Genomic DNA, 23,749 nt, shown 5'->3' on the forward strand with positions numbered 1-23,749 from the left:
ATCCAGAGACATACCTGACGTTCCACCCAGTCAAAGGGAAGCAGCAGCACACAAAATCCAAAAGCTGCTACAAAAGAATCAGCCTAACGGCCCCCCAGACCAGATAGCGTCCGGTTTTTACTCAAGGTTCTTTTTGGTGCCAAAAAAGACAGGGGGCTGGAGACCAATTCTGGATCTTGGTACACTTAACAAATTTGTAAAAAAGAGAAATTCTGGATGGTCACGGTTCATTCTGTCCTTCCTGTTCTGGAAGTAGACTATTGGATGTGCTCTGTAGATCTTCAAGATGCTCATTACCATATAAAAATGGACAAGCGCGCAAGAAGATGCCTCCGCTTCCTCATAGGAGCCAGTCACTACCAGTTTCGAGCACTGCCCTTCGGTCTCTCTGCAGCCCCCAGAGTGTTCACCAAATGCATGGCAGTGGTCATTGCTCACCTGCGCCTTCAAGGATTCCAGGCGTTTCCATGTCTAGACGACTGGCACCTCACCGCCACCACCAGGCACCTTCTGGAAGAAGCCCTAGACTACACTCTTCTCCACAGCACAACGCCTGGGAATTGATATAAACTGGGAGAAGTCCAACACGACCCCAGCACAGTCTTTAGAATTCACTGGGGTGCTGTTGTCCACGAGGAATTGCACAGCATCTCTTCCGGATCACAGAGTTCAAAGAATAAGACAGCAGGTTCAGCCGCTGCTCTATCACCACAAATCTTCCGCTCGGTCCACACTCCAACTCTTGAGGTCAATGGCAGCCTTTATCACCATTGTTCCTCTGGCAAGATTCCACATGAGACTTCTCCAGTGGTTGCTCCTCACTCAGTGGAACTCTTCAACACCCCTTGTCTTTTCAGATAAGTGTAACTCTTGAGATGCAAGCAAGATTTGCTCTGGTGGAAGTCTCAACTCCCAACAATAGTCTCGCCCCTTCAGCCCCCATCAACCAAAAGCCACGGTGACCATGGACGCTTCCCTGATAGGGTGGGGGAGGGGCTATGTCAAGGAAACTCGATCCAAGGCACCTGGTCAGAGACAGAGACCCTTTTGCATATCAATGTCCTGGAAGTGAGGGCGGTGCTACTAATGTTGCAAGCATTCCATTCCATCCTTCCATCAGGGATTGTTGCGATCCAATCAGACAACGTCAGTGGTCTGGTGAATCAACAAACAAGGGGGCACCAGATCTTATCCGTTATGTTGAGAGGCCTTGCAAATATGGCAATGGGCGATAGCTTCCAACCACATTCTATTTGCAACGCACATTCCTGGGAGCTCCAACGTGATAGCAGACAAGTTGAGCAGGTGCATTCTACAACCTCAGGAGTGGTCCCTCAACCCTGTGATAGTGGCAAAAATTTTCAACCTCTGGGACCAGCCTTGCTGCGACCTATTCGCCTCCCCAACCAACTACAAGTGCAGCAACTATTTTGCCCTGATCTCCCCCCCCCCCCCTCGGGGACAGTCACTGAGAGATGCTCTAGTCCATGCTTGGCCCTCGGGTCTACTTTATGCTTATCCTCCTCTCCCCCTCATCTCCCAATTTCTAAAGAAAGCATGGCAGTTGAAAAGCAAAGTGATCCTCATTGCTCCATATTGGCCTCAAAGTCTGGTTCCCCTTCCTCTGGCCTCACCTGCTAGATCGACCATGGGTCCTCAATCCATCCCCAACGTTGGTCTGACTTACCCAAATCGAACAAACCTGAAGCTGATAGCGTGGTTTCTCCACTTCCAGTGATTGCCAGGCAAGATAACCTCTCGGCCCGGGTGCGCAATATTCTTATTGCATCTCATAAATCGTCCACCAGACTAATCTATCTCAGTAAATGGAAACTGTTTTCTCTATGGGCAGCGAATAAACAATTAGACACCTTGTCAGCCCCAGTTTCGGTGGTTCTGGATTACTTATCACAATTGTTCCATTCTAGGGTGCCTGCCTCTACTATTCATGTTCATTTAGCTTCCATTTCAAATTTCCACATTGGTTTTCAGGGTTCTTCACTCATGTCACATAGATGCTGTAAAACTTTCTTGAAGGGGGTTCTTCACCTAAAAACCCTCCCTTTAGAGAACCAGTACAACCTTTGGATTTGGCCTTGTTCCTACAAGCCCTAACGGCTCCCCCTTTTGAACCTGCGTCTTCATGTGATTTAAAGTCTCTCTCTCGGAAAATTTCTGGTTGCAGTCACATCAGCCAGACAATTGTCAGAACTTCAAGCCTTATGCATCAAACATCCCTACCTTATCTTCCATAAGGATAGAGTATCACTGAGAACTAATTCTTCCTTTAAAAGTGGTGTCAGAGCGGTCTATCAACCAGTCTATTGATCTTCCGGTATTTTTTTCTTAATCATTCTAACAAGGGAGAGTATTGCCTGCACTCCCTGGATGTTCATAGGCAAATATGATTCTATCTGGACAGAACAAAATCTAACCGTAAATCAGACCAACTATTTCTGGCCTTTTCTGGACCAAGACTAGGTCATCCCATCTCAAAAGTTACATTTGCGTCATGGTTGAGAAATTGCATTACCTTTATCTACAACAAGAACAGTATCACCTTGACTCAGAGTGAAAGCACATTGTACAAGGTCTATGGCAACTTCAGCAGCTTTCCATGCTAGGGCTTCCCTCAGTGATATTTGCTCAGCTGCGACTTGGGCCAAACCTCATACTTTTATCTTTCATTACAAATTGGATTTGGCCTCCAGAGGTAGAGTTTCTTTTGGCTCCATGGTGCTCAGATATGTCCTTCCATGAGGGCTACCCAGGGATACAGGTAGCTGGGGACTCTGTCCCATCAGTAAGGAATGAATGAAGATTAACATCATCCAATAAAAATGTTAATGTCTTACCATAACGTTCCATCTGTGTTGTTGATCTTTATTCATTCATTACTCCCAACCCTCCACCCCCCTCCGGAGGTTCCTGGTTAATCTCATATACTCCTTTATTGTAGGTCTGTTATGACCAGAGGTAGCCTCTACTTTTGTCTATCAACTTGCAGACTCGATCTGAGGTAACAGGGAGCAGAGCATTCTGGGTAGGATCTTGGCTCTAGAGTTTTTAGCTGACACGAGCTTCATATAAGGCCGGCTCAGTTCCAAGGATGGAACCGATAACCCATCATTAATGAATGAACAGAGATCAGCAACACAGATGGAACGTTATGGTAAGACATAACTTCTTTTTCTACCCAGACAGGGTTCATAATATTCTTTGGCCCCAAGGCATCCACTTCCTCTTCTCTCTCTGACAAGAATAAAGATAGAGACAGACAGATCTAAAGAGAAAGAGAGAGAAAAATCTAAAGGAAAATCTAAACTGCCCGAATATCATCAGGAAAGAACCATTAAAAGATCTCCTGACCCCACAGTTATTGTGGGCCCAGCACCAAAGGTTCCCAGAGAGTCAGATCCTGACTCCATCTCCAAAGTCTTACTTTACTCCTACTCCAGTCAGTCCTATGCTCCATTCTCCAGTTTTGCAGAAAGAACCTTCAAAGCATGCTTCAATAGTTTTTCTTCCAGATCTGGCCATTCCACTCGAAGTCTCATGGAGTTTGACATCGACCAGATGATGAGGCGATTTCTGAGGACTCTATTTTTCAGATGGGAGTCCTCCCGGCTTTGTACCTGAGGAAGGATTCAGGATCAGTCACTCTCTCCCCAGCTGTTCATTCTTCTCAGCCTCTTACCCCATCCCTTTTCCCGGAGACTGTGTATATTGGATCCAGTCTTCCAGCAGTACCAGTGTCTGAGTCAACAGGCTCAAAACTTCAGTTTCGACATCTTCCTCACTGTCTCGGATCCAAGGTGTCTGAGTCGCAATTCCAGTGGTGGAGTCATTGCTGAGACTTTCAGAGCCATAACCGCAGCTCAGGGTCTCAACACTTGACAGCTTGGATCCAAGGTCCTCCTGTGGGCCTTCAACCATTGGATTTGATAGTGTTTCCAACATTTCCAATTTGGCTAGCTCTTGTTTTGCTTAGCTTGATCGACCTTCGAGGCTGTGGAGAGGACCTTGGTTGGACCAAGACTTCTGGAACACTCCCAGAGCTTGAATCCATCCAGACTCCCTTTGAAGACTGTACCCTCTTCCTTTTATTCCAACAGACTGCGACAAATGAACCCATTAGTCTTCAAGACTTTTCAACCCTTGAGTCCCTTGTCTAATTCGGATATCTCCTTCAGGTGTCCTAAGACGCATTCCTTAGTAAAGGGCTTGCAAGAAGAAGCATATTGACTTTTCTTCTGAGTCTGTCACCGGTTTTCAAAGACCCCTCCCCCCCGAAGACATCTCCTTTGGAGACATCCTAGAATTGATGAGACAGTATGGGGGGGGGCTGGTCCACCAGATCCCCTTTTTCTGATGGGTCATTGTTTCTCGAAGTCTATGGTTCTAGTCCTTCAATGTCTTAGGTGGTCTCTCCTCCCGACCCACTACTCAACCTCCTTACTCCAAAAGCATGGAAGGAGCTTGATCTGGGAGAACCCATCCTTAAAAAGTCAGATAGATTCTTAGCTGCTGCAAAGGGAAGGAAGTTCTGGGCTAAGAGTCCCCCAGTATATGCCATGGTCATAGTAGCAGCCTCAAAAAAGGAACCGTCCAAAGAGAGTTCCTCTGTTCATCCCTCTAACAAGGAGGCTAGGACTTTGGACAGATTGGGGAAACAAACATATGCTTCAGCCACTTTCTGTATTCATGCGCTGAATTATATGGCTCATTTAACAAATTTCCAGAGGGATTTGATTAAGGAACTTTCAGATTCTCTGGGGGTTAACTTACCAGTAGATGTCAAAAAAAATGTTGAGTCCCAGTTGTCAACTCTACAATCTACTACAGGTGTAACCATGAGACTGCTTTTCAATGCAGTGGATAGTGCAGCCTGTACTGGCTTTACAGTGCTTAATGCCTGAATGCAGCAATGTGAATTTGCAGAGAACACCCGTCATCAATGCCCCTTATGACTGTTCCACTTTGTTTGGACTGAAAGCCAAGGACACGCTTGCCAGAAGTGAACAAGACAGTAAGACCTTGTCCTCTGTTGGAATCCATTTTTCAACCGCTCCGTGATCCTTCTCCAGGAATCAGAGGGAGTAGAATGATGTGGTTCAAAAAATATCAAGGCTTTTACCAGGCCACTTCTAGGGACAGGCCTCACAGAAACAGAGATGTAGATAATTCCAAGGGATGTCACCCTAGAGGCAGAGGTGGTCTACAAAGTGAAGTTCTCTTAGTCCATTTATGCAGAAGCCTTTCTATTGTCCCTGAACACTGGCCCTGCTGCTGCATTCTACAGGCAGTCAAGATTTATGGGTACTAAGGATCCTTTCCAGAGGTTACACAATTCCCTTTTCAGAAACCCCTTGAATAAAATGAAAGATTGCCAGCATTCTGTCCAGTCAGTTGGAATCTGCAGCAACAGAGGTTCAAAGGTTGCTGTTAAGAGTCATTCAACCAGTCCCCCAAGACCAGTTAGTTCCAAAAAAAAAAAAAAAAAGACAAGGGACCTGAGACCAATTTTGGATTTCAGCAAATTAAACCAATTTGTAAAACGGACAAAATTCAGTATGGTCACATTGCAGTCCATTTTGCTTCTACTTAGGAAGGGTAATTGGATATGCTGTATAGATTTCCAAGATGCCTACTGCCACATAAAGATCCAGAGGCAGTCGAGGAGATTTCTGCATTTCAGGATGGGAGTCAATCACTTCCAATTCAGAGCCCTGCCTTTTGGTGCCACCACAACCTCATAGGTGTTTACCAAGATAATGGCAGTGGTAACAGCCTTTGTCAGGCTTTAAGAGATCCAAGTATTCTGTATATCTGGAAGAATGACTTGAATTGCTACTTCCAGGGATCTAATTCTAACACACCATTCATTCCTGCTAGAACTGTCATCTGCCCTGGGTATTTCCATCGACATAAAAAAAGAGCACATTACTGCCTACTCAATGCATAGAATTCATAGACTGCCAGATTGACACTGATGTCCTTTTGCTCCTATGTTGCAGTATTCATAATCTGAGGGATTCTCTGCCTAGGCAACCTGAACATCCAGCTAGTATACAGAGAACTTTTGCTACTGCATGGTACATGTGACTTTGCACACAGCAAGGCACCCTATGTAGGCCATAAAGGTGATATCTGCATGGTACCATTCCTCAGAGCTTCTGTGCTGCCAGGCTGAACTCCAGCTTCTACCAATCATTTGATTGCAGAGTGTTTGCTGTTTTCAGATAAGTGCCCCATTGGGGAAAATCTTTCTTTTTTGCTACTGCATGTTTTTTGAGGTTAATATCATCTAGGAAAGGCAAGTGCCTTTGTGGACATCATTTTCCAGACAAAAGATAGCCACGATCAGCGTTTGTTTTGCCTAGGGTCCGAGCATTATTACAAGTCTTGCACAATTTCCCAGGCGTTCATCTCCAAGATGCTTCATAGTCGTTTGCCAGTTATTAATATTTACCTTGAGAATCAATGGCTTAAAAGGCTAGCTTTTGGTATTGAGGCCACCACAGGTCTGTCCGAAGGGCAAAAAGACCAGGCCCACATCTTCAACTACATTTCTAGATCTGGACGGTCCTCTCGAGGCCACTGAAGGCCTGGCGGCCCATTCTATCTCTGGTTCCTAACCTGCAAGCAGGTACCATTTTGGAAGGGGGGTGCCACTAACATGTCCGCAGAGGCATCGCAGACTTCGTTCAGGGTAGTAAGGGGGAACCGCGACCCACTACTTCGGATGTCCCTTGCGGGGCCCCTCCAGCTCAAACTAGAACCCTATGTCTGCCCAAGAACCTAGGCCTACATTGGCCATTTCCTTACAACCTAGGGAAGGGGGATCTTCCTAGTAAGAAGAAATTTAAACAAAAACATGTTTCCACATCCTAGGATCCTTTCCCAGATTGGCAGGCCTTCTCTCAAGGAATCCTTAATGCCTTCCTTGCTTTAAATCCATCCAGTGCTCAAGCTGCTATTTCTGTTTCTTCCTGCACTCCTTGGAGATCAGTAGAGGAACAGGAGCCTCATGGAGAAGAAGAAACATCCTCATCAGATGACTCATTAGTCTACACATCCCAAATAGTCACCTCTAGGATATGCGTCCCCTGAATTAGATTATAACAGTGAGGATTCTCCCGAGGAAGATTTCTTCTTTGGAGAAACTGTTTCTAGAATGACAAATTTCTTCAAATGGGAAAGTAGTAAAGTATTATAAGTTAAATAGAGATGATATGATCCGATTATGATCTGTTGCAGATGGACTTCCATCTCCCTCAGCCACCCCCCTTTTCTTCCTGCTTTTCTGTATGCCTTTCTCTGTGTCAAAGAATCCAGCCCCTAAATGGCCTAACAGATTCTATAAGGTCCCTGAGAACCACAGGTTTTTATTTAACTGTCCTCCAGCAGATCCTGCAGTTATTTCCCTTTATACAGAACCTTCTAGACTTCTTCCCAGTACTAATTTGCTCCCTTCTGGCAAGGATAGCAAAATGATGGAGAGGATAGGTAAATGTATACATTCTGTACCCTGACTTTCAGAGCCATCAACTACCAGACCCACACCTCAAAATATTTTCTGGCCTTGCTTACCCAAGCTTCTCATCTGGTATCAGACACTCCTGGTTCTCCAGCCAAGGCTCAGCTTGCCTCTTTACTGTCTGCCTCAGCCCAGGTGCTTAGAAATTCAATTAAATGCAGTTATGAAGCAGCTGAAGTTTCTGCTAGAGCAAGAGCTTCAGGTTCTGTCCTTAAGAGATTGCCTAATGATGTCAAGGCTAAAATTATGGATGCACCTCTGGACAATGATGCCCTCTTTGGAGCTGATACTGCATCCCTTTTCAAGTCCATAAATGAAAAAGGGAAAGAGGTTAAGGAACCAAAACATCTGTTCGTTTCTCCACTTCCTACACACCACAGAAATTATCCTTCCAAGACGCAGTTTGTCAGAAGGAAGCAATGCAGTTCCCCTCTTTCCCATAAAAAGGGGCTCATAGACAGGGATCCTGTAGACCCCAGCAAATCCCTGCTCAAAAGACCGCCTTTCAAGACATGCCAGGTAGTCTGTGACTATCTCTCAGACATACTCTTCTCCCAGTGCCTATCTTCTTCTCTTCCCTCTTGGACAAGTATCTCCATTGACAAGTAGGTCCTTTCCCTTACCCAAAACTGCTACTACATGGTATGGAAATCTGTCCCTGCCTTCATGGACATTCCCACAACCTCCTCGGAATCAGATTCATCTGATCCCTCAAATCGTAGAGGACTTGCTAAATCAAGGAACCATTCAAGAAGTCCCACCACTACAAAACGGAAGAGGGTTTTACTGAAGAATGTTCCTAGTCTCCAGAAAAGATGGAACATGGAGACCAATCTTAGACGTCTCACATCTCATCCTTTTCTTCAAAGTGCCAACCTTTCATATGCTCACGCTGCAAACCCTTTTCCCTCTTCTACTTCCCCAGGCCTTTCTAGTCACTCTGGACATCAAGGATGCATACCTGCATATCCCCATTCATCCTCAGTACAGGGAGCTTTTGCTTTTTTTCTGTTGCTTCCTCACATTTTCAGTTCTGTGGTTTGCCCTTTGGACTCTCCACGGCACCAAGGGTATTCACAAAATGCGTAGCTCCTGATATTGCCTTCTGCAGTCTGCAAGGAATACTGATCTGTCCTTATCTAGATGACATGCTAATTCAAGCAGACCACTCAGACACTCTAAAGGAAAACCTAGTCTTCACTATCTTCCTTGTCGAAGGCCTGGGGTTCACCATAAACTCCAGAAAGTCTTCTCTCAAACCTTCCCAGGATCAGATTTTCCTAGGATGCAGACGAAGGACAGATCATATGATGACTTTCATCCCTCCTCAAAAAGTGCAAACTCTGCTCAGCTACTTCCCTTAACCTCCATCTCTGCCAGGGAGTAATTGCTTGTACTAGGGCTCATGCATCATTTACTCCCATGCTACCCCCTAGCCAGACTTCCTATGCGGAAAATCTAGTGGTTTCTAAAAACACTTTGGAGCCAGCATGACCATCCTCTGGAAATTGTACTCCTCTTCTCCCATGCATAGAGAGAGAAATACAATAGTGAGTTCAACAAATTCAACTGAACCCAGGCCTTCCCTTTCAACAGCCAATTACAGTTGAACTCTACACAGATGCCTCAGACTTGGGATGGAGAGCAACTCTGTGTCATTTAAAAGTACAGGTCCTTTGGTCCCCCCTCAGTCAAGAAGCAACATATCAGTGTAAATAAAATGAGGGCTTTGATCCTATTACTCCAAGCCTTTCACACCTCTCTACTACCAGGACCCCTGAAGTTATTCACAGACAACACTACAGTTCTCTGGTATCTGAACAAACAGGTCACCAAGTCATACTTGCTTTGCAGGTTGGCCCTTCAAGCCTGGGAGATTGCCTTTCAAGCAAAGGTTTCTTTGCAAGCAGTTTATATTCCTTCAGCTCAAAACGTGCTAGCAGTCGCTCTCAGCAGGTCCATGACACAAGCCCGTGAATGGATGCTTCAAAGGGATGAGTTTCTGGACATTCTTCACCGGTGGGTACACCTCAAATAGACCTATTTGCCTCCCACATGAACAGACAACTTCCAACGTTTTGTGCCAGAGTCCCAGACTGTCTGATATGGAAGATGGACATCCTGTCCTTCTCCTGGAAGGGGATGTTTCTTTATGCATTTCTTCCCCTTCTTTATGCATTTCTTCCCCTTCCCACTCATTCAGAAGGTTCTACTAAAAATACAATAGGACAAACCAAAAATCTTGCTGATAACCCCCTTTTGGCCAAGACAGCACTGGTTCCCTCTTCTGCATTTAGCCAAGGGCAGTCATCGCAAGTTACCCCACAGGGTGGATCTCGCACAAGACAAGGGATTGCTTATCCATTCACATCTCACCTTCTTGAATCTAACTTTGTGGGTGATAGGCTTTTGATCCCTTTCCGACACCTTTTCTCTGAGGATGTGCTTCTACTCCTACAGGAGGCCAGGAAACCCAACACTAGGAGATCCTATTTATCCAGATGGAAGAGTTTGTCCATCTGGTGTCTAAAGAAAGACCTGGATCCATTTTCAGTGGACATTCCATTGGTTCTTTCCTATTTGTGCGAGTCACATAAAGCTGGGTTGGCCTACTCTTCTGTTAAAGCCCATCTGTTAGCCATTTCAGCATGTCTACCTTTATCATCTTCTCTAGCTTCTAGGTTAGAAATTAAGCTCTTTCTAAAAGGTGTCCTTCACATTAGACCTCCCCGGAAACCTGTCCCTCCTCCCTGGGATTAAATTTTGTCCTGGAAAAGCTTACTCAGGCTCCTTTTGAGACTGCATGTCAGCTTCTTTAAAATTTTGCACATGGAAAACAATCCTGTTAGTAGCCATCACTTCTGCTAGAAGTTTTTGAAATCCAAACCTTATGGCTTGCCAACCTTTTCTCATTTTCCACAAGGACAGGGTATCTTTTCGTACTAACCTTTCCTTCATGCCTAAGGTGGTTAATAACTTGGCCCTAAACCAGTCCATTCATCTGCCCACCCTTTTTCCTAACCGTAAAGATCCTTGTGAGAGGGTTCTTTGTTCCTTGGATGTGCACAGACTTGGACTTCTAAAGCAATCTCGTTTATGTCTCCTATGGAAAGACACACTATACCTCTGTAAAGGTTCACGCCACTGAAGAAAGCCTCTGAAGAGGCTACTGCTCTAAAGGCCTGGACACTGCATCTGTTATGGAAGCAGCTGCATGATCTTCTGTACTTACGTTCACCAAACATTACATACTGGACACTATTTCCAGGTCCAGAGTAGGATTTGCTAGGGCAATCCTGCATTGATTCCTAGAAAACTCCTCTGCTTCATCCTCCCTTTCCCTTCCATGAGCTTTGGTACTCTTCCTCAGGTTATGAATACTGCAACATAAGAACAGAAGGACATAGAATAGTTGTGTAAAATCTTACCATAACCATAGATGTCCTTCTCTGCCGTGTTGCAATATTCTATCCCACTCTCCTACCCCCTTGGTGCTTGCTGTTTCTTGGATGATGATGTGCACCTCTTCTCGCTGGACAGGTGTTCTGACTGGGGCATTCAGTTCTAAGGAATGGTACATGCTGAAGTCACCTTTATGACCTACGTAGGCTACCTTGCTGTGTGCAACCTTGCACGTACCATGCAGTAGCAAAAGTCTTTTGTATACTGGCCAGACATTTGGGTCACCTAGACGGGAATCCCTCAGGTAATGAATACTGCAACATGGAAGAAAAGGACATCTATGGTTATGGTAAGACTTTACACAACAATTCCTTCATCAGATAGCAAATCTACCCTTATCGTGGATCAATTCAGTCAGATCGGTGGCTCTTCAGGTAGTAGTAAATCATCCAAATCCCAATGCTGGAATAATAAGACTTCTAGGTCTAATGGCTTCTTCCATAGTGGTGGCCCCATTAGCCAGATACCACATAAGAGTTTTACAGTGGCAGTAGCTGTACAGTGGTCACAGAGATTTCATCCATTCACCACAAAATTTAACTCACACAGGTAAGAAAGAACCATATCAAATGGTGGATGTCATTTGATTCAGTCACTTTGAGCAGATACTTCCTTCTTTGATACCCAAAGCCACAGTGACCACAGACACCTCCCTTCTTTAGTGGTGGGGGGGGGGCATTTCGAAGAGAGAACGGTCCAAGGAATGTTGTCCCTGTCAGAGGCCAACTTTCACATCAGTTTCTTTGAATTAAGAGCTGTTCTCTTTGTATTGCAGCTGTTCAGGACCATCTACCCAAGGATGTGATTGCAATGTATTCAGACGTCAGTAGTTTGGTACATCAGCAAACAGGGTAGAACTAAATTATACCTTATTGCTGAGAAGCCATGAGAGTATGGCAATGGGCGATGTCTTCAAACCTCTTTCTAGTAGCAATGCTTCTAACATCCCAGCAGACAAGCTGATCAAAATGATATTACCACCTCAAGAGTGGTATCTTGATGCATCAGTGGCAACAAAGATCTTCAGCCACTGGGCCAACCTTGCTGTGACCCCTTTGCTTCTGAAATAAACGCAGAAGTTACTGTGCCCTCACCCCTCCACAGGGTCAGTCACAGAGAGATATTCTAGTCCATCCTTGGCCCCCCAGGTCTCCCTTATGCCTTCCCCCCATTCCCCTTATCCCGAAGTTTATCTAGAAAACATTGGAATGCAAGACCAAGTAATTTTTATTGCCCCCTTCTGGCCTCAGCAGGTATGTTTTCTTTGGCCTCACCTAGTTCACCCACCATGGGTGCTGAATCCATTCCCAGATCCTCACACACCCCTCTGGGATGCCTGTAATGGACCTGCAGACTCTAAAACAAACCGCATGGTTTCTCTAGTTCTGACAATTGCCAGAGATCACCAAAGTTACACACTGGAAATCAGTCACTGTACTTTATTGCAGAAGACAAACGGTAAGCGCTTTCACAACTTAATGTTGCTTCATCAGACCACATCACTACAACTGATGCTTGGTTAAATACTAGGACAATTAGTATGACATCACAATTTAAAGAGATATTACTCCACTAACATAAGAACATATATCAATATCCATAAGAAAAATGCATAAAATATATAGAAAGGTGTGTATTTACACAATAATATTTAAAAACAATAATATTTAAAAAAGGGGGGGTGTCATCCCTGATGGTTATTAAAATATATATATATATATATATATATATATATATACATATACACACACACACACATATAACCATAATAGTACAATGAAAATATATATATATATATATATATATATATATATATATATATATATATATATATATATATATATATATATATATAAAAACTCATGTTTTAATGTTTTATATAAAACTCATGTTTTAATGTTTAAGGCCTGGCCTTAAGGTAAGGAACTAATGAGGTGCAGCCATTCAAACCAGGATATCTATCTGCTTGTAATTTAGTGATCCATTTTTGTTCTAATTCTTCAGTGTGGTTTTCTATGTCACCACCTCTGTGTGTCCTTACTATTTGTTGTAAGATTAAAAATTTAAAACAATGGCTACTGTCTGTATTCAGGACATGATTAGCTAGAGCATTTGATTGCTTCTGGTTCCGTATGTCCCTTATATGTTCTAACATTCTTTCTTTAAAGCTCCTATTTGTTTTGCCTACATAATAGGCATGGCATGCTTGGCAAAAACAAACAACATCGACACTTTTACAATCATAATAATTCTTCGTATAAAGTTTAAAACATTTCACAGGATGAATGTACTCATTTTTAGTGTAGACATGCTGACAAGCAGCACAATTCCTGCACTGGAAGGTGCCCTGTCTGAGAGATTTTTTCTAAAAGACTGATATTCTCTATTACAGAGCTGCTGCTTTAAAGACACATTATTTCTAAAACTGAAGTTTGGGGTGTCACCAACTGTGGAAACCAGACCTGGTATTTCATGTAATAAGTGCCAATTCTTTTTAATAATTTCCGTATACTTATTGATGTCACTAGCAAACTTTGACATAAAAGACTTACAAGAGCGAATGAAACACTTCGCTATATGGACCTCTGATAATGGTTTAGACCCCTCTTCAAAAGCACTTCTTAAAATCCTTGAATTCCTTCTAGTTGACAGCAATCTCAAACTTTCACGTAGGATTCAACAACTCTTTCATTGCTTCTCTCAAAATCTCTAAGCCCTTTTTAAAAGGTACTTTTTTTAATGAAGCCTCCAGTTCATGATCCAATCCCTACCTGGAACGTGCAGCAACCACAGATATGAAATTTCTGTCCTGGAGGACTATATTTTTGGTTGCAGTCACCTCTGCCAAACGGCATTTTTATGCAAAGCTCCCTTCTCCGTTTTTCATAAAGATAGAGTGACATTGTGAACAAACCTTTCCCTTCTTCCAGAATTGGTTTCTGAATCAAATTTAAACCAATAAATTGATTTACCAGTTTTTTTCCCCAAGTTCTCAAGTAAAGGGGAACATATATTAACATCCATTAGATTTGCACAGATAACTCAGGTTTTATCTTCATTGTACCAAGATCTTAAAATCAGACCAATCGTTCATGTCCTTCTCCCAAGAAAAAGTTGGGTCAGTCTATTTCTAAAGTGCTCTTTCGAGATTGTTAGTCAGTTGCTTTTCCTTTGCTTATTTCACTAGGTTTGCCTCTACAGTCAAAGCTTAAAGCACATTCTACAAGAGCTAAGGTAATAACCTCTACAGCCTTTGCCAGATGAATTACTGTGATATTTGTGCAGCAGCAACTTTGTCACCAAGTCACTCTTGTGTATCCCAGTATAAATTAGATGTTCAGTCTAGGATGTGCACTTTTGGTTTTGCCATTCCAAGGAATATCCTTCCTTGAGACCGCCCTGGTACCAGTTGAGTAGCTTGGGAATCTGTCCCACATGTTGAATCAGACAAAAAAAGACAACATCGGATAGAAGAGTTATGTACTCACCATAATGATACATCTGTGTTGTATATTTTCATCTGGTTCAACTCCCCTGCTGCCTTTCTCCTACCAAAATTGTCATTCTCCTTTTAGGGAGAGGAAAGATCTCACTTGGACCCTGTCTGGCCTACTTTTGTCTCATATTTTGTGGTGTTTATTCCTTCCCATTTGTCCTGTTGGATAAATGGATAGATACCTTTAGGTAGATATACTCATAATAACTTTTTTATGCCAGACAGTAAACTCGATCTGAGGTGGTTCAAGCAAGTTGGGGAATTATGGCTTGGGAAGAACCCAGAGCTTTGGGATCTAAAGCTGTGGTGTAAGACACATAGATTGGATCCAATTGGATCTGACTGGCCACATGTTGAACCAGATGAAAAGAAGGCAATACAGATTTATCATTATGGTGAGTACATAACTTTTGTTTTGTTTTTTTTTTTTCAAAATCTTCCTTAACTTGTTCATTTTTTACTTTACATTCTCTCTTCTTGCTACTCTTTTATATATATTTTCAACATTATGGACTACAATACTTCTAATTTGCTCTTGTATTCTTTCTACTTCTCCTTTTACATTTTTTTAGTTCCCTCATTATGCTAACATCTTCATTTACAGTTTTACCCAAATATGTAGAAACCTACTCCTTTCTTTTTTTTAAATAGTATATCTGCTTACAGTAATGTCTTTTTTTCCTTAGTTTCTTTTATGTATGTACTTTTCCATATCATAATGTCGCTTGTATTCATCCGTAAATTCTCCAATACTTTTCTGTACGTCTTTTCATACTTCACTTTCTCTTCCTTTCTTACATCATTATGCCATTGAAAAAAAAAATTTGTACATCCTTTTAAGTTCAATCCACCATTCAAACTATATTTTATAGAAGTCCTTCATGGTTATACGATCCATAACTGCAGTGCTTCTCACTTTCCAAATTCATCCCATAATTTCTCATGTATTAGTTTTATTACCATTTCTACTTTAACATACTCCCGCTATTCCATCACCTCCATCAATATTGCTAAATGATCCAAAAAATCTGTCTTTACTGTGTCGCCATCTGCTACCTCTAAACCTTCCAGTAGTACAAAATAATCAATTTTATATCCAGTTGCCCCTCTTCTCTAAGTACATTGACTTGTATTCCACACAGCTAACTAACCATATTTTATTACTTGTATTTTTAACATTTTTTTTACATTTTCTCCTTAAATCCAAAGTAAAGTTTCCTGTAATAATAATTTTCATATTAACCACCACATAATCTAATATTTGGTGAAACAGATGCTCTCTTTTCTTGCCATTTGTATATGCATGTAATGTTGTAGCTCTGTAAACATATTCTGTCCACATCACATCCACAGCAGTTAGCATTCCCATCCTTACCAATGTTGCATATAATATTTTTTGCTATTTTTCCACAATACAGCCACTCCAGAACAACATTCACTTCCTAAATTCCATATTTTCCACCCCACAATTTTTCTGTTTGCAGTTTTTCTTCACTTGTCCAGAGTCTTGCGTCTTCAAGAAGTAGAATATCTGCAATCGGATTTAGCCACACCATTCCAGTATCAGTATATTTTTTACACTATGAATACTATTCACATTTATTAAAAACACTCTAAAATTATCATCATTCTTATTTTTTTTTTTATCCTTTCCCAGGTTGAATGTTATGTACAAGTATTCATTGATCCTCCGAATCAGATTTTTCACTATTTTCTTTAACTGTAACACATCTAAAATATACTTTTACCTTCTTTTAAATCTTTGGTTATGTATTTTTAAATGTTATTTTCCTCACCCTTACCCTAGTACCTGTCAGGTTTATTTTTCTAATGTACTGAGTAACATATAAATGAAAAAAAAATTACATTTTTTTAACTAAATTTCATTAGTGCAGAATTAAAGAAACACATTTTTTTTAATTGCGACCCTTTCCCAGAAAATGTAAATTTATTATGTGGGTATTTTTCTCACAATTAAAAATGTTTCCTTTAAGTTTCTGTTTAAGATGTTCCAAATGAGTCAAGGATCCTAATGTCTTTTGCCTCAGAACCCAAAGGTAACACTGAATTATCTTCAAAAACAGCAGCCAGGTAGCTCAAACAGTCAGAATCAGCAAAAATATATCCACAGGCTCCCAGATGAATAAACAAATGGTTTAATGTAACAAGAACAAAATAAAAGCTTCAGTAAGCGCTTTCGTCTTCTAACTCCTTTTCAAAGACTCTTCAGACTGAAGTAAACAGCAAAATTCATGTTTAAATATCTTAAAAACCATCACCTGACATGACATCACATGACCTTACTAAAAACACATGTTCCTAGTGCTTTAACCCTTTCCTTTTCAGATAGCTGACAAATTATTCTCTATTGTTTAGTCCTGGTGGAAAGCAAGCATTTAGCCTTACTTGCCAGCAGTATTCTAACCACCCTAGTTCTTCAATGTTAATATTTGCTTCAGTGGATACCATATCAAGTACTATAAATTTAAAGTCTACCTTACATTTATTTGTTTTATAGTGTTTACATAATGCATTCCTCTCATCACCAGACTGAATAGCATATTTATGCTCATATGTCCTTCTATTTAATTCTCAGGTGGTCCTTCCAACGTAATAGTATTTGCATTGACTACAGAAACATAAGTAAACATTTTTAGACTTGCAATTAAATTGTCCTGGAATTTTAACTTTTATACCCCCTATTTCTATTTAATTTCCTTCCGTAAAAATGTAAGTGCACATATTACAATTTTAACATTTAATCATCCCACATTTTCTGTTACTTCTTTCATTTGGCTTTTTCAGTTATCCCTGAAAATAATTTTTAAAGTTTCTTCCTTTTCTTTGAACAAATAGAGGGTTATCACGTACTTTTCTAAACACATATATATTATATAAGCTAGATATAATAACGGGGCAACTGTCTAGAATAAGTGGACTTGCAAACAGTGAAGATAAGTTTTTAGAAGAAGCTAGTTCGTTTTGTAATAGAGTTAGAAAACGAGGATACCCAGAATATGAAGTAAATAAATTATTAGAAGAAAGAATAGAGTTGAAGGGAAAAAATACCGGATAGAAAAGAAAAAATCTCTTATAAAAGAAAAACTTCTATGGCCATTCAAAACAGCGTAGATTCATTAGCTATAAAAAATGTGATGATAAAAAAACTGGGGACTATTAAGAATAAATATGATGTGTTTAGAAAAGTAGGTGATAGTCCTCTATTTGTACAAAGAAAAGGAAGAAACTTTAAAAATTATTTTCAGGGAAAACTGAATAAGCCAAATGAAAGAAGTAACAGAAAATGTGGGATGATTAAATGTTATAATTGTAATGTGTGCACTTACATTTTTTACGGAAGGAGATGAAATAGAAATAGGGGGTATAAAAGTTAAAATTCCAGGACAATTTAGTTGTAAGTCTAAAAATGTTGTTTACGTGTGTTTCTGTAGTCAATGCAAATCCTGTTCTGTTGGAAGGACCACTCGAGAATTAAATAGAATATATGAGCATAAATATGCTATTTAGTCTGGTGATGAGAGGAATGCATTATGTAAACGCTATAAAACAAATAAATGTAAGGTAGACTTTAAATTTATAGTACTTGATACGGTATCCGTTGAAGCAAATATTAATATTGAAGAACTAGGGTGGTTAGAATACTGCTGGCAAGTGAGGCTAAATGCTTGCTTTCCACCAGGACTAAACAATAGAGAAGAATTTGTCAGCCATCTGAAAAGGAAAGGGTTAAAGCACTAGGAACATGTGTTTTTTAGTAAGGTCAGGTGATGGTTTTTAAGATATTTAAACATGAATTTTGCTGTTTACTTCAGTCTGAAGAAGTCTTTGTAAAGGAGTTAGAAGACGGAAGCGCTTACTGAAGCTTTTACTTTGTTTTTGTTGCATTAAACCATTTGTTTATTCATGTGGGATATTTTTGCTAACACTGAATTATCCCACTCAAAATATTTGTATTTTATTTCTTCTTTTTTCATTCTTATACAAACAACCATTTTTCCTTTTTATTAAAGTTTACTTGTACCTTTTGATGTTCTTAGTGTTTCACTGTTGCAGTCCTCACATGTGGAATTTCCTACTGTGAAAGCCCTTGGCCATCCCGACTACCAGAGCAAAAGTCCCTGGGTATATAGCGAGCCAGCTGCTGTCATGATTACAGTCTTTTTTTTTTTTTTTTTTTCAGTCCGCACCAGAGAAAAGTTGTCTGAAAGCTTAGTACCCCATTGGGGAACCCTTTTTACTTTTTTGACTCGTGTCAGAAAGGTCAATAATTGTTTCTGCTGTTGTACACAGATTCTACACCAGGAACTTCCTTTCTTTTTGTGTCACCTCTTTAGGCCCAGATCATGACGTTACCTACTGCCATTTCTGTGCTTGTTTCAACTCTAGGACTATTGGGTATTGGGCCGAGTTATTATTTAAGCACGTTAGTGTTGCTTCAGGTTCTCTGTGTCCGATGTCATCCACTAGTTGATCCAAGGTTGAGCTTCCTAAGTGCAAAAAGGATAAAGAAAAACAACCCAGGCTTAGGGACCTGGAGACAATCACTCTGTCAGCTAGTCCTCCAAGGCTCATGATAGTTGAAAAAGGCAAGGAGGTTTTGCACACCCCATCCACGACTGAGGTGGTGGAGCAGGCCTCTATCAAGACCCATCCAGAGTCTGATATGCCATCGGGTCCCTCAACTTCTGCACAAACCTTAGGACTTGGTTTGTTCGAATCTGGAGCCACAGTGCAGGCCTCGGCTTCCGATGAACATGCTTCAACTGGGGATGCTCCTTTGCAGCATCAGCCAATGCCAGCGCACATTCCTCTCAAGAGACTGGCATCAGAATTGTGGACATACCTAGGCCCAAACAGAGAGTTACCACAAAGAAGGGATTTTCCTCTGGGCCTACACCTAGGCCTACCAGCTCTCACACTCAGGGTTATCAACAGGATTTGGTTAGGCTAGCAGAAGATTTAATTTCCCTGGTCAGATCCAGGCATCCCCCTGTTGAGTCTTCCCCAGGGAAAAGGAAAAAGGACCATACTCCAGAAGTCCTTTCTGATCCCTTTGAATCAGCTGAAGTTTCTGACCAGGCCGAGTCAGTTTTTGATGAAAGACCCTCTCTGACTTCATTTGAGGACTTAGATTCTGAGGAAAACCTGGGTTCTGCTTTCCTCTGAGGACATTTCCTTTGGGGGAAACTCTTCATGCTATGAGAGAGCATTTCCAGCAGGAGACCCAGGATTACCTGCAATCCAAAAAGAGGCTTAGGAAATTCCTTGACCTGCCAGAGTACAAGCCTCTTGCCATCCATCCAGTTTTAGAGATTGTAGAGGATGTTTTCTTGGATTCCTCTTTGAACCCAGATTCCCTTCCTCCAGCACCTCGAAAACCAGGCAGGTTTAATAGGTTACTGGACTCGCATAAATATCTCTTTAAGAACCCCTCTGCTGACCCAGAGTTTGTGACCCCAGGACCCAAAGGAAATATTGATAGTTCCTCCAAAATCCCCCTGCCCACTGATAGAGTACGGCTTTTGATAGAGTTGGCAAAAAGTTTATACCTCAGCCTCCTTAGCTGTGAGGGGCCTTAACTGTCAGTTCCACATAATAAAATACAAGCAAACCATCCTGAATCAGTTGAACCAAAAATTTAAATCCATAAAACCACTGAAGACAAGAATCTTTCCCAGAATTACTCTGCCTATGTCACTCTAGCTCAGAAGTTGGTAAGCATTCCGTGCACTGAGGCTGTGATGCTATGGAAGCTTTCAGCTGGGCTGCAGCTGCTGGTTCTGTTATTAGAAGACATGCATGGCTAAGTGAAACAGTCCCTCCCTGAGCATGTCAAGTCAAATTTGTCAGATGCCCCCATGGATAAGGATTTCCTCTTTGAACCCAAAGCTGAAGCTGTACTTAAAGATGGAAGACAAAGTTAAATCCATGCAAACTGTTAGACTTCCTTAAGGTTCATCCTCCTATATTTACTAGGAACTACACCTCAAAACACTGGTCTTCTCCTTCACAATCCAAAACCATGCAAAGAAAGCCATGTAGGTAAAGGGCACAAAGGCAACAGCAAGAAAAACCCAGGCAGTGGACTTCAGACGCTCCCAGATAAGGGAGTTCTAGGCCCCAGGTCCCTGGCAGAGAGCAGCAATGATTCATCAATCCCAGTTACTCTGTTCCCCCTTCCCTCCCCCCTTCCCACAAGACTAAGAGAAAGACTTGCCCTTTTTCAAGGAAAATTTGTCTCATCACTTTGGACAGGTGGGTTCTAAACATTATTTTAAATGGTTACAGGTTCACTTTCAAAGAACCTCTAAAGTGCTCAGACTATCCAGACATTTCCCCAAACCAAAGGATAGAGGCCCTTTGCCAAATTCAGAATTTGTGCTCCCAGGGCTCAGTGGAACCAGTCCCAGAACACCAAAAGGAAAAGGTTTCTATCCCAGGCTATTTGTGGTTCCCAAACAGGAAGGCTGTTCTGTTCTAGATCTGTCTGCCCTTAGTCAGTTCCTGTTGGTTCCAAATTTCAAAATATCAACTCTTCAAAAGGTGTTACCCATGGTATGCATTTTCCATTCTGAAAACCTTTCCATTGTATCAGACACCACAAAATCACAAAAAAGACTGTTCTCCAAGATCACATTTGTTCAAAAAAGCAACCAGTTTTTCATCAGGCAAACCTCCAGAAGCAATTTTAGTTGCTGCTTTCACCAACAGAAAACTCTCTTCCATCCATTGCTGCAGAGCTTCTCCTAGTTGCCTCCATGGCAGGAAGATTAGCACAGTGTTCCTCATCGCAACAAAGAGAGTAGAGGAAGTTCCCTGATACCCTGGCCAAATTTTCCCTAAATATCACATTGAGTCCCCCCTGTAAACCTGGTCAACAAAAGAATCATATAAAATAAATAAGGTCATCAGGTTCAATAAAAGTGGTATCCAGAGAAAACTCTGGAAAAAAAAGTGAGTGAAATATTTATGTACCAATATAACTTGTAAGCAAATGCACTGAAAAGTTCAAACTGAAACAAAACTCCAGTTTTAAAAGTTTTTTGTTTTAAATTAAGGCATAGTACATTTGATTTCTACTTTTTCCATTTTCAACTAACAGAAAATAATTGCATAACTTAAGGTTTGGTATGGCCTATGCCAATAAGAACAATGCTTTTCTTCTGTAATGTTGGCACGCAGTTCTTTTTGCATATTGTATTTTAGAAGTTCAGTCCATTGGATGCGTCAGACAATAACTATGCACTGTGATCCTTTTTTTAAGACAAACTAACCCCTGAAGCAGCCAAATTAATGAAGGAGTTGGAAGCAGATGATGAGCTAGAAATGTCAGATAAAGATGATGACGACGAAGAACTTCCACTGGATGAAAATACCTTTCAAACTTCAGTTAGGAAGCGGAAAACAGAGGCTGGTGACAGAAATGATGACTCCTAATTACATCTTGTAATATGGAAGCATTCTGTAGTTGCACTGATATGTTAGACTGCAGCAGGGAACAAAAGGTTCAGAACCTCATCTCTTTCAGAATGCAAGCTTAATGAACATTCACCAGGATTCATTTAGGGGTTCTGCTGTGACTTTGGCTACATTATCAATGCAGCTATGGTACTTGGAGAAATTAAAACGAGAGGTACCGAGTGTTACTTGGTTTATTGATGGGTTTTGTATTAATGCATTTTTCTTTCCCCATAGGAACTGATGTGTTGTGGCTATATCTGGTTCCAGGCAATCACTATAATATTACTTTTTCATTAAAACTGATGGCTCATTAAGCCTTTGTTTGCAGTGTTGGAGACATCGGAGTGACAAGCATAGAATACATAGTGAAGTTTACTACAAGGCTTGTTTTATTGGACAAAATCGTTTAAGTCAAAATAACAGCTTTGGTTCATAACTCATTTATATGTATTGTACAACCCCTGGATGATGAAGTTACAGCTACCCCCTTTTCATCTGCATTGAAACTTGGTACTTCGCTGAAAAGTCAATTTCATCAAGTTCAAAGATTTTGGTCATTTGTCAGAATACTCCGTATCAGAGTGACTCCTACATTTCCTTGCTGTTTCCGTAGTAAATATTTGATATTACTAATTTGAAAGAAGAATGACTTAATAGAAACTTGTGCTGAGTGCTGCAGGGCAGCTTGCTTACAAAATATGCTACTTGTATGAATGTGTGTCAAATTCTAAGGTGGAATGTGAAGCTTTGGTTAGGTGAGCTTACCGGAGTTTCTTTCTGGTGGAGAAATAACAGAAGCAGCATTGACTAAAGATGTTCTTCGTGTTTCACTGTTGCAGTCATCACATTTGGGTTATCCCTGCTGGGGTAGCCCGCGGCCTGCCTGAATACCAGAGACTTAGTAATTCTGCGTCTGTCACTTGAAGACTGAAGTCAGGTCATCAGTGGTATAAAGGAAGGCAGCCGATGCCATTACATCAGTCTTTCTTGCAATGGAGCCAGAAGCAGTTCGCACGAGTGCCGGTCGGCCGCTACCGGAGTTTCATTTCCGAATTGAAGTTGGAAGTCTTCAAAAGCTAAGTAACTAAGAACTAGCAGACTTGAACTCCAAGCATGTAAATATTCTAATCATCTGAAGAGCCAAAATAAAAAAAAATTCTGTTTTTAAACTGTCTCATGATGCATATTACACTTTGCAGTTTCCTGAATGTATGAATCTTACTCTTGTATTTCATCTCCAACATTATGTAACCTTTATTTGTATTTTGTAACCTTTATTGTATTGTATTGCTCATGGAGCTTTTCTCCCCGGGCCTCCACTGAAAATGGGCACTTCTTGGCCCAGTGAACTTCCCCAGTAATCAAACTGAAAATAAAATTAAAATTAAAAATAAAATTAAAAATAAAATAAATAAAAGTACCATGATTTCAGAAAAAGTTAATAATTGTCTCGCCTGTGGAAAGCAAATGCCACACCGGGACTTCCATCCTACTGCGTCACTTGTCTAGGCCCAGATCACGACGTCCCTCTTTGTCGGTTCTGTGCATTAACGCCAAAACTGTTTGCCATCGGCCCCTTATTATAGCCAGATATTTTCGTTTACAGTCCCTTGAATTCCGATATGGCATCCATAAGCCATCCAACAGCAGACCTTCCGAAAAAACGCAAAGATAAAGGTAGAGACAGACCGCACATAACTAAACCTTCCAATGATGCTACCACCAAGCTGGTCGTCAGTTCTCCGGAATTCAGTGTGGCGCTTTTGCAA

The 23,749-nt window shown here is 41.2% G+C and overlaps 1 protein-coding gene across 1 annotated transcript in view; it reads left to right on the forward strand.

The window, feature by feature from the left end:
• The window catches only part of TMX1 (thioredoxin related transmembrane protein 1), a 369,569-nt gene extending 346,268 nt beyond the window's left edge, over positions 1-23,301 (forward strand). Inside the window, exon 8 of the mRNA XM_044074320.1 lies at positions 21,784-23,301. Coding sequence (XP_043930255.1) covers positions 21,784-21,956 — 173 coding nt within the window. The 3' untranslated portion in view covers positions 21,957-23,301. The remainder of the gene's footprint in view (positions 1-21,783) is intronic.
• Positions 23,302-23,749: the final 448 nt, after the last annotated feature.

The sequence above is a fragment of the Protopterus annectens genome, chromosome 6.part0 (assembly GCF_019279795.1).
Source record: "Protopterus annectens isolate FY-2018-M chromosome 6.part0, PAN1.0, whole genome shotgun sequence".
NCBI classification, from domain to species: Eukaryota; Metazoa; Chordata; order Ceratodontiformes; family Protopteridae; genus Protopterus; species Protopterus annectens.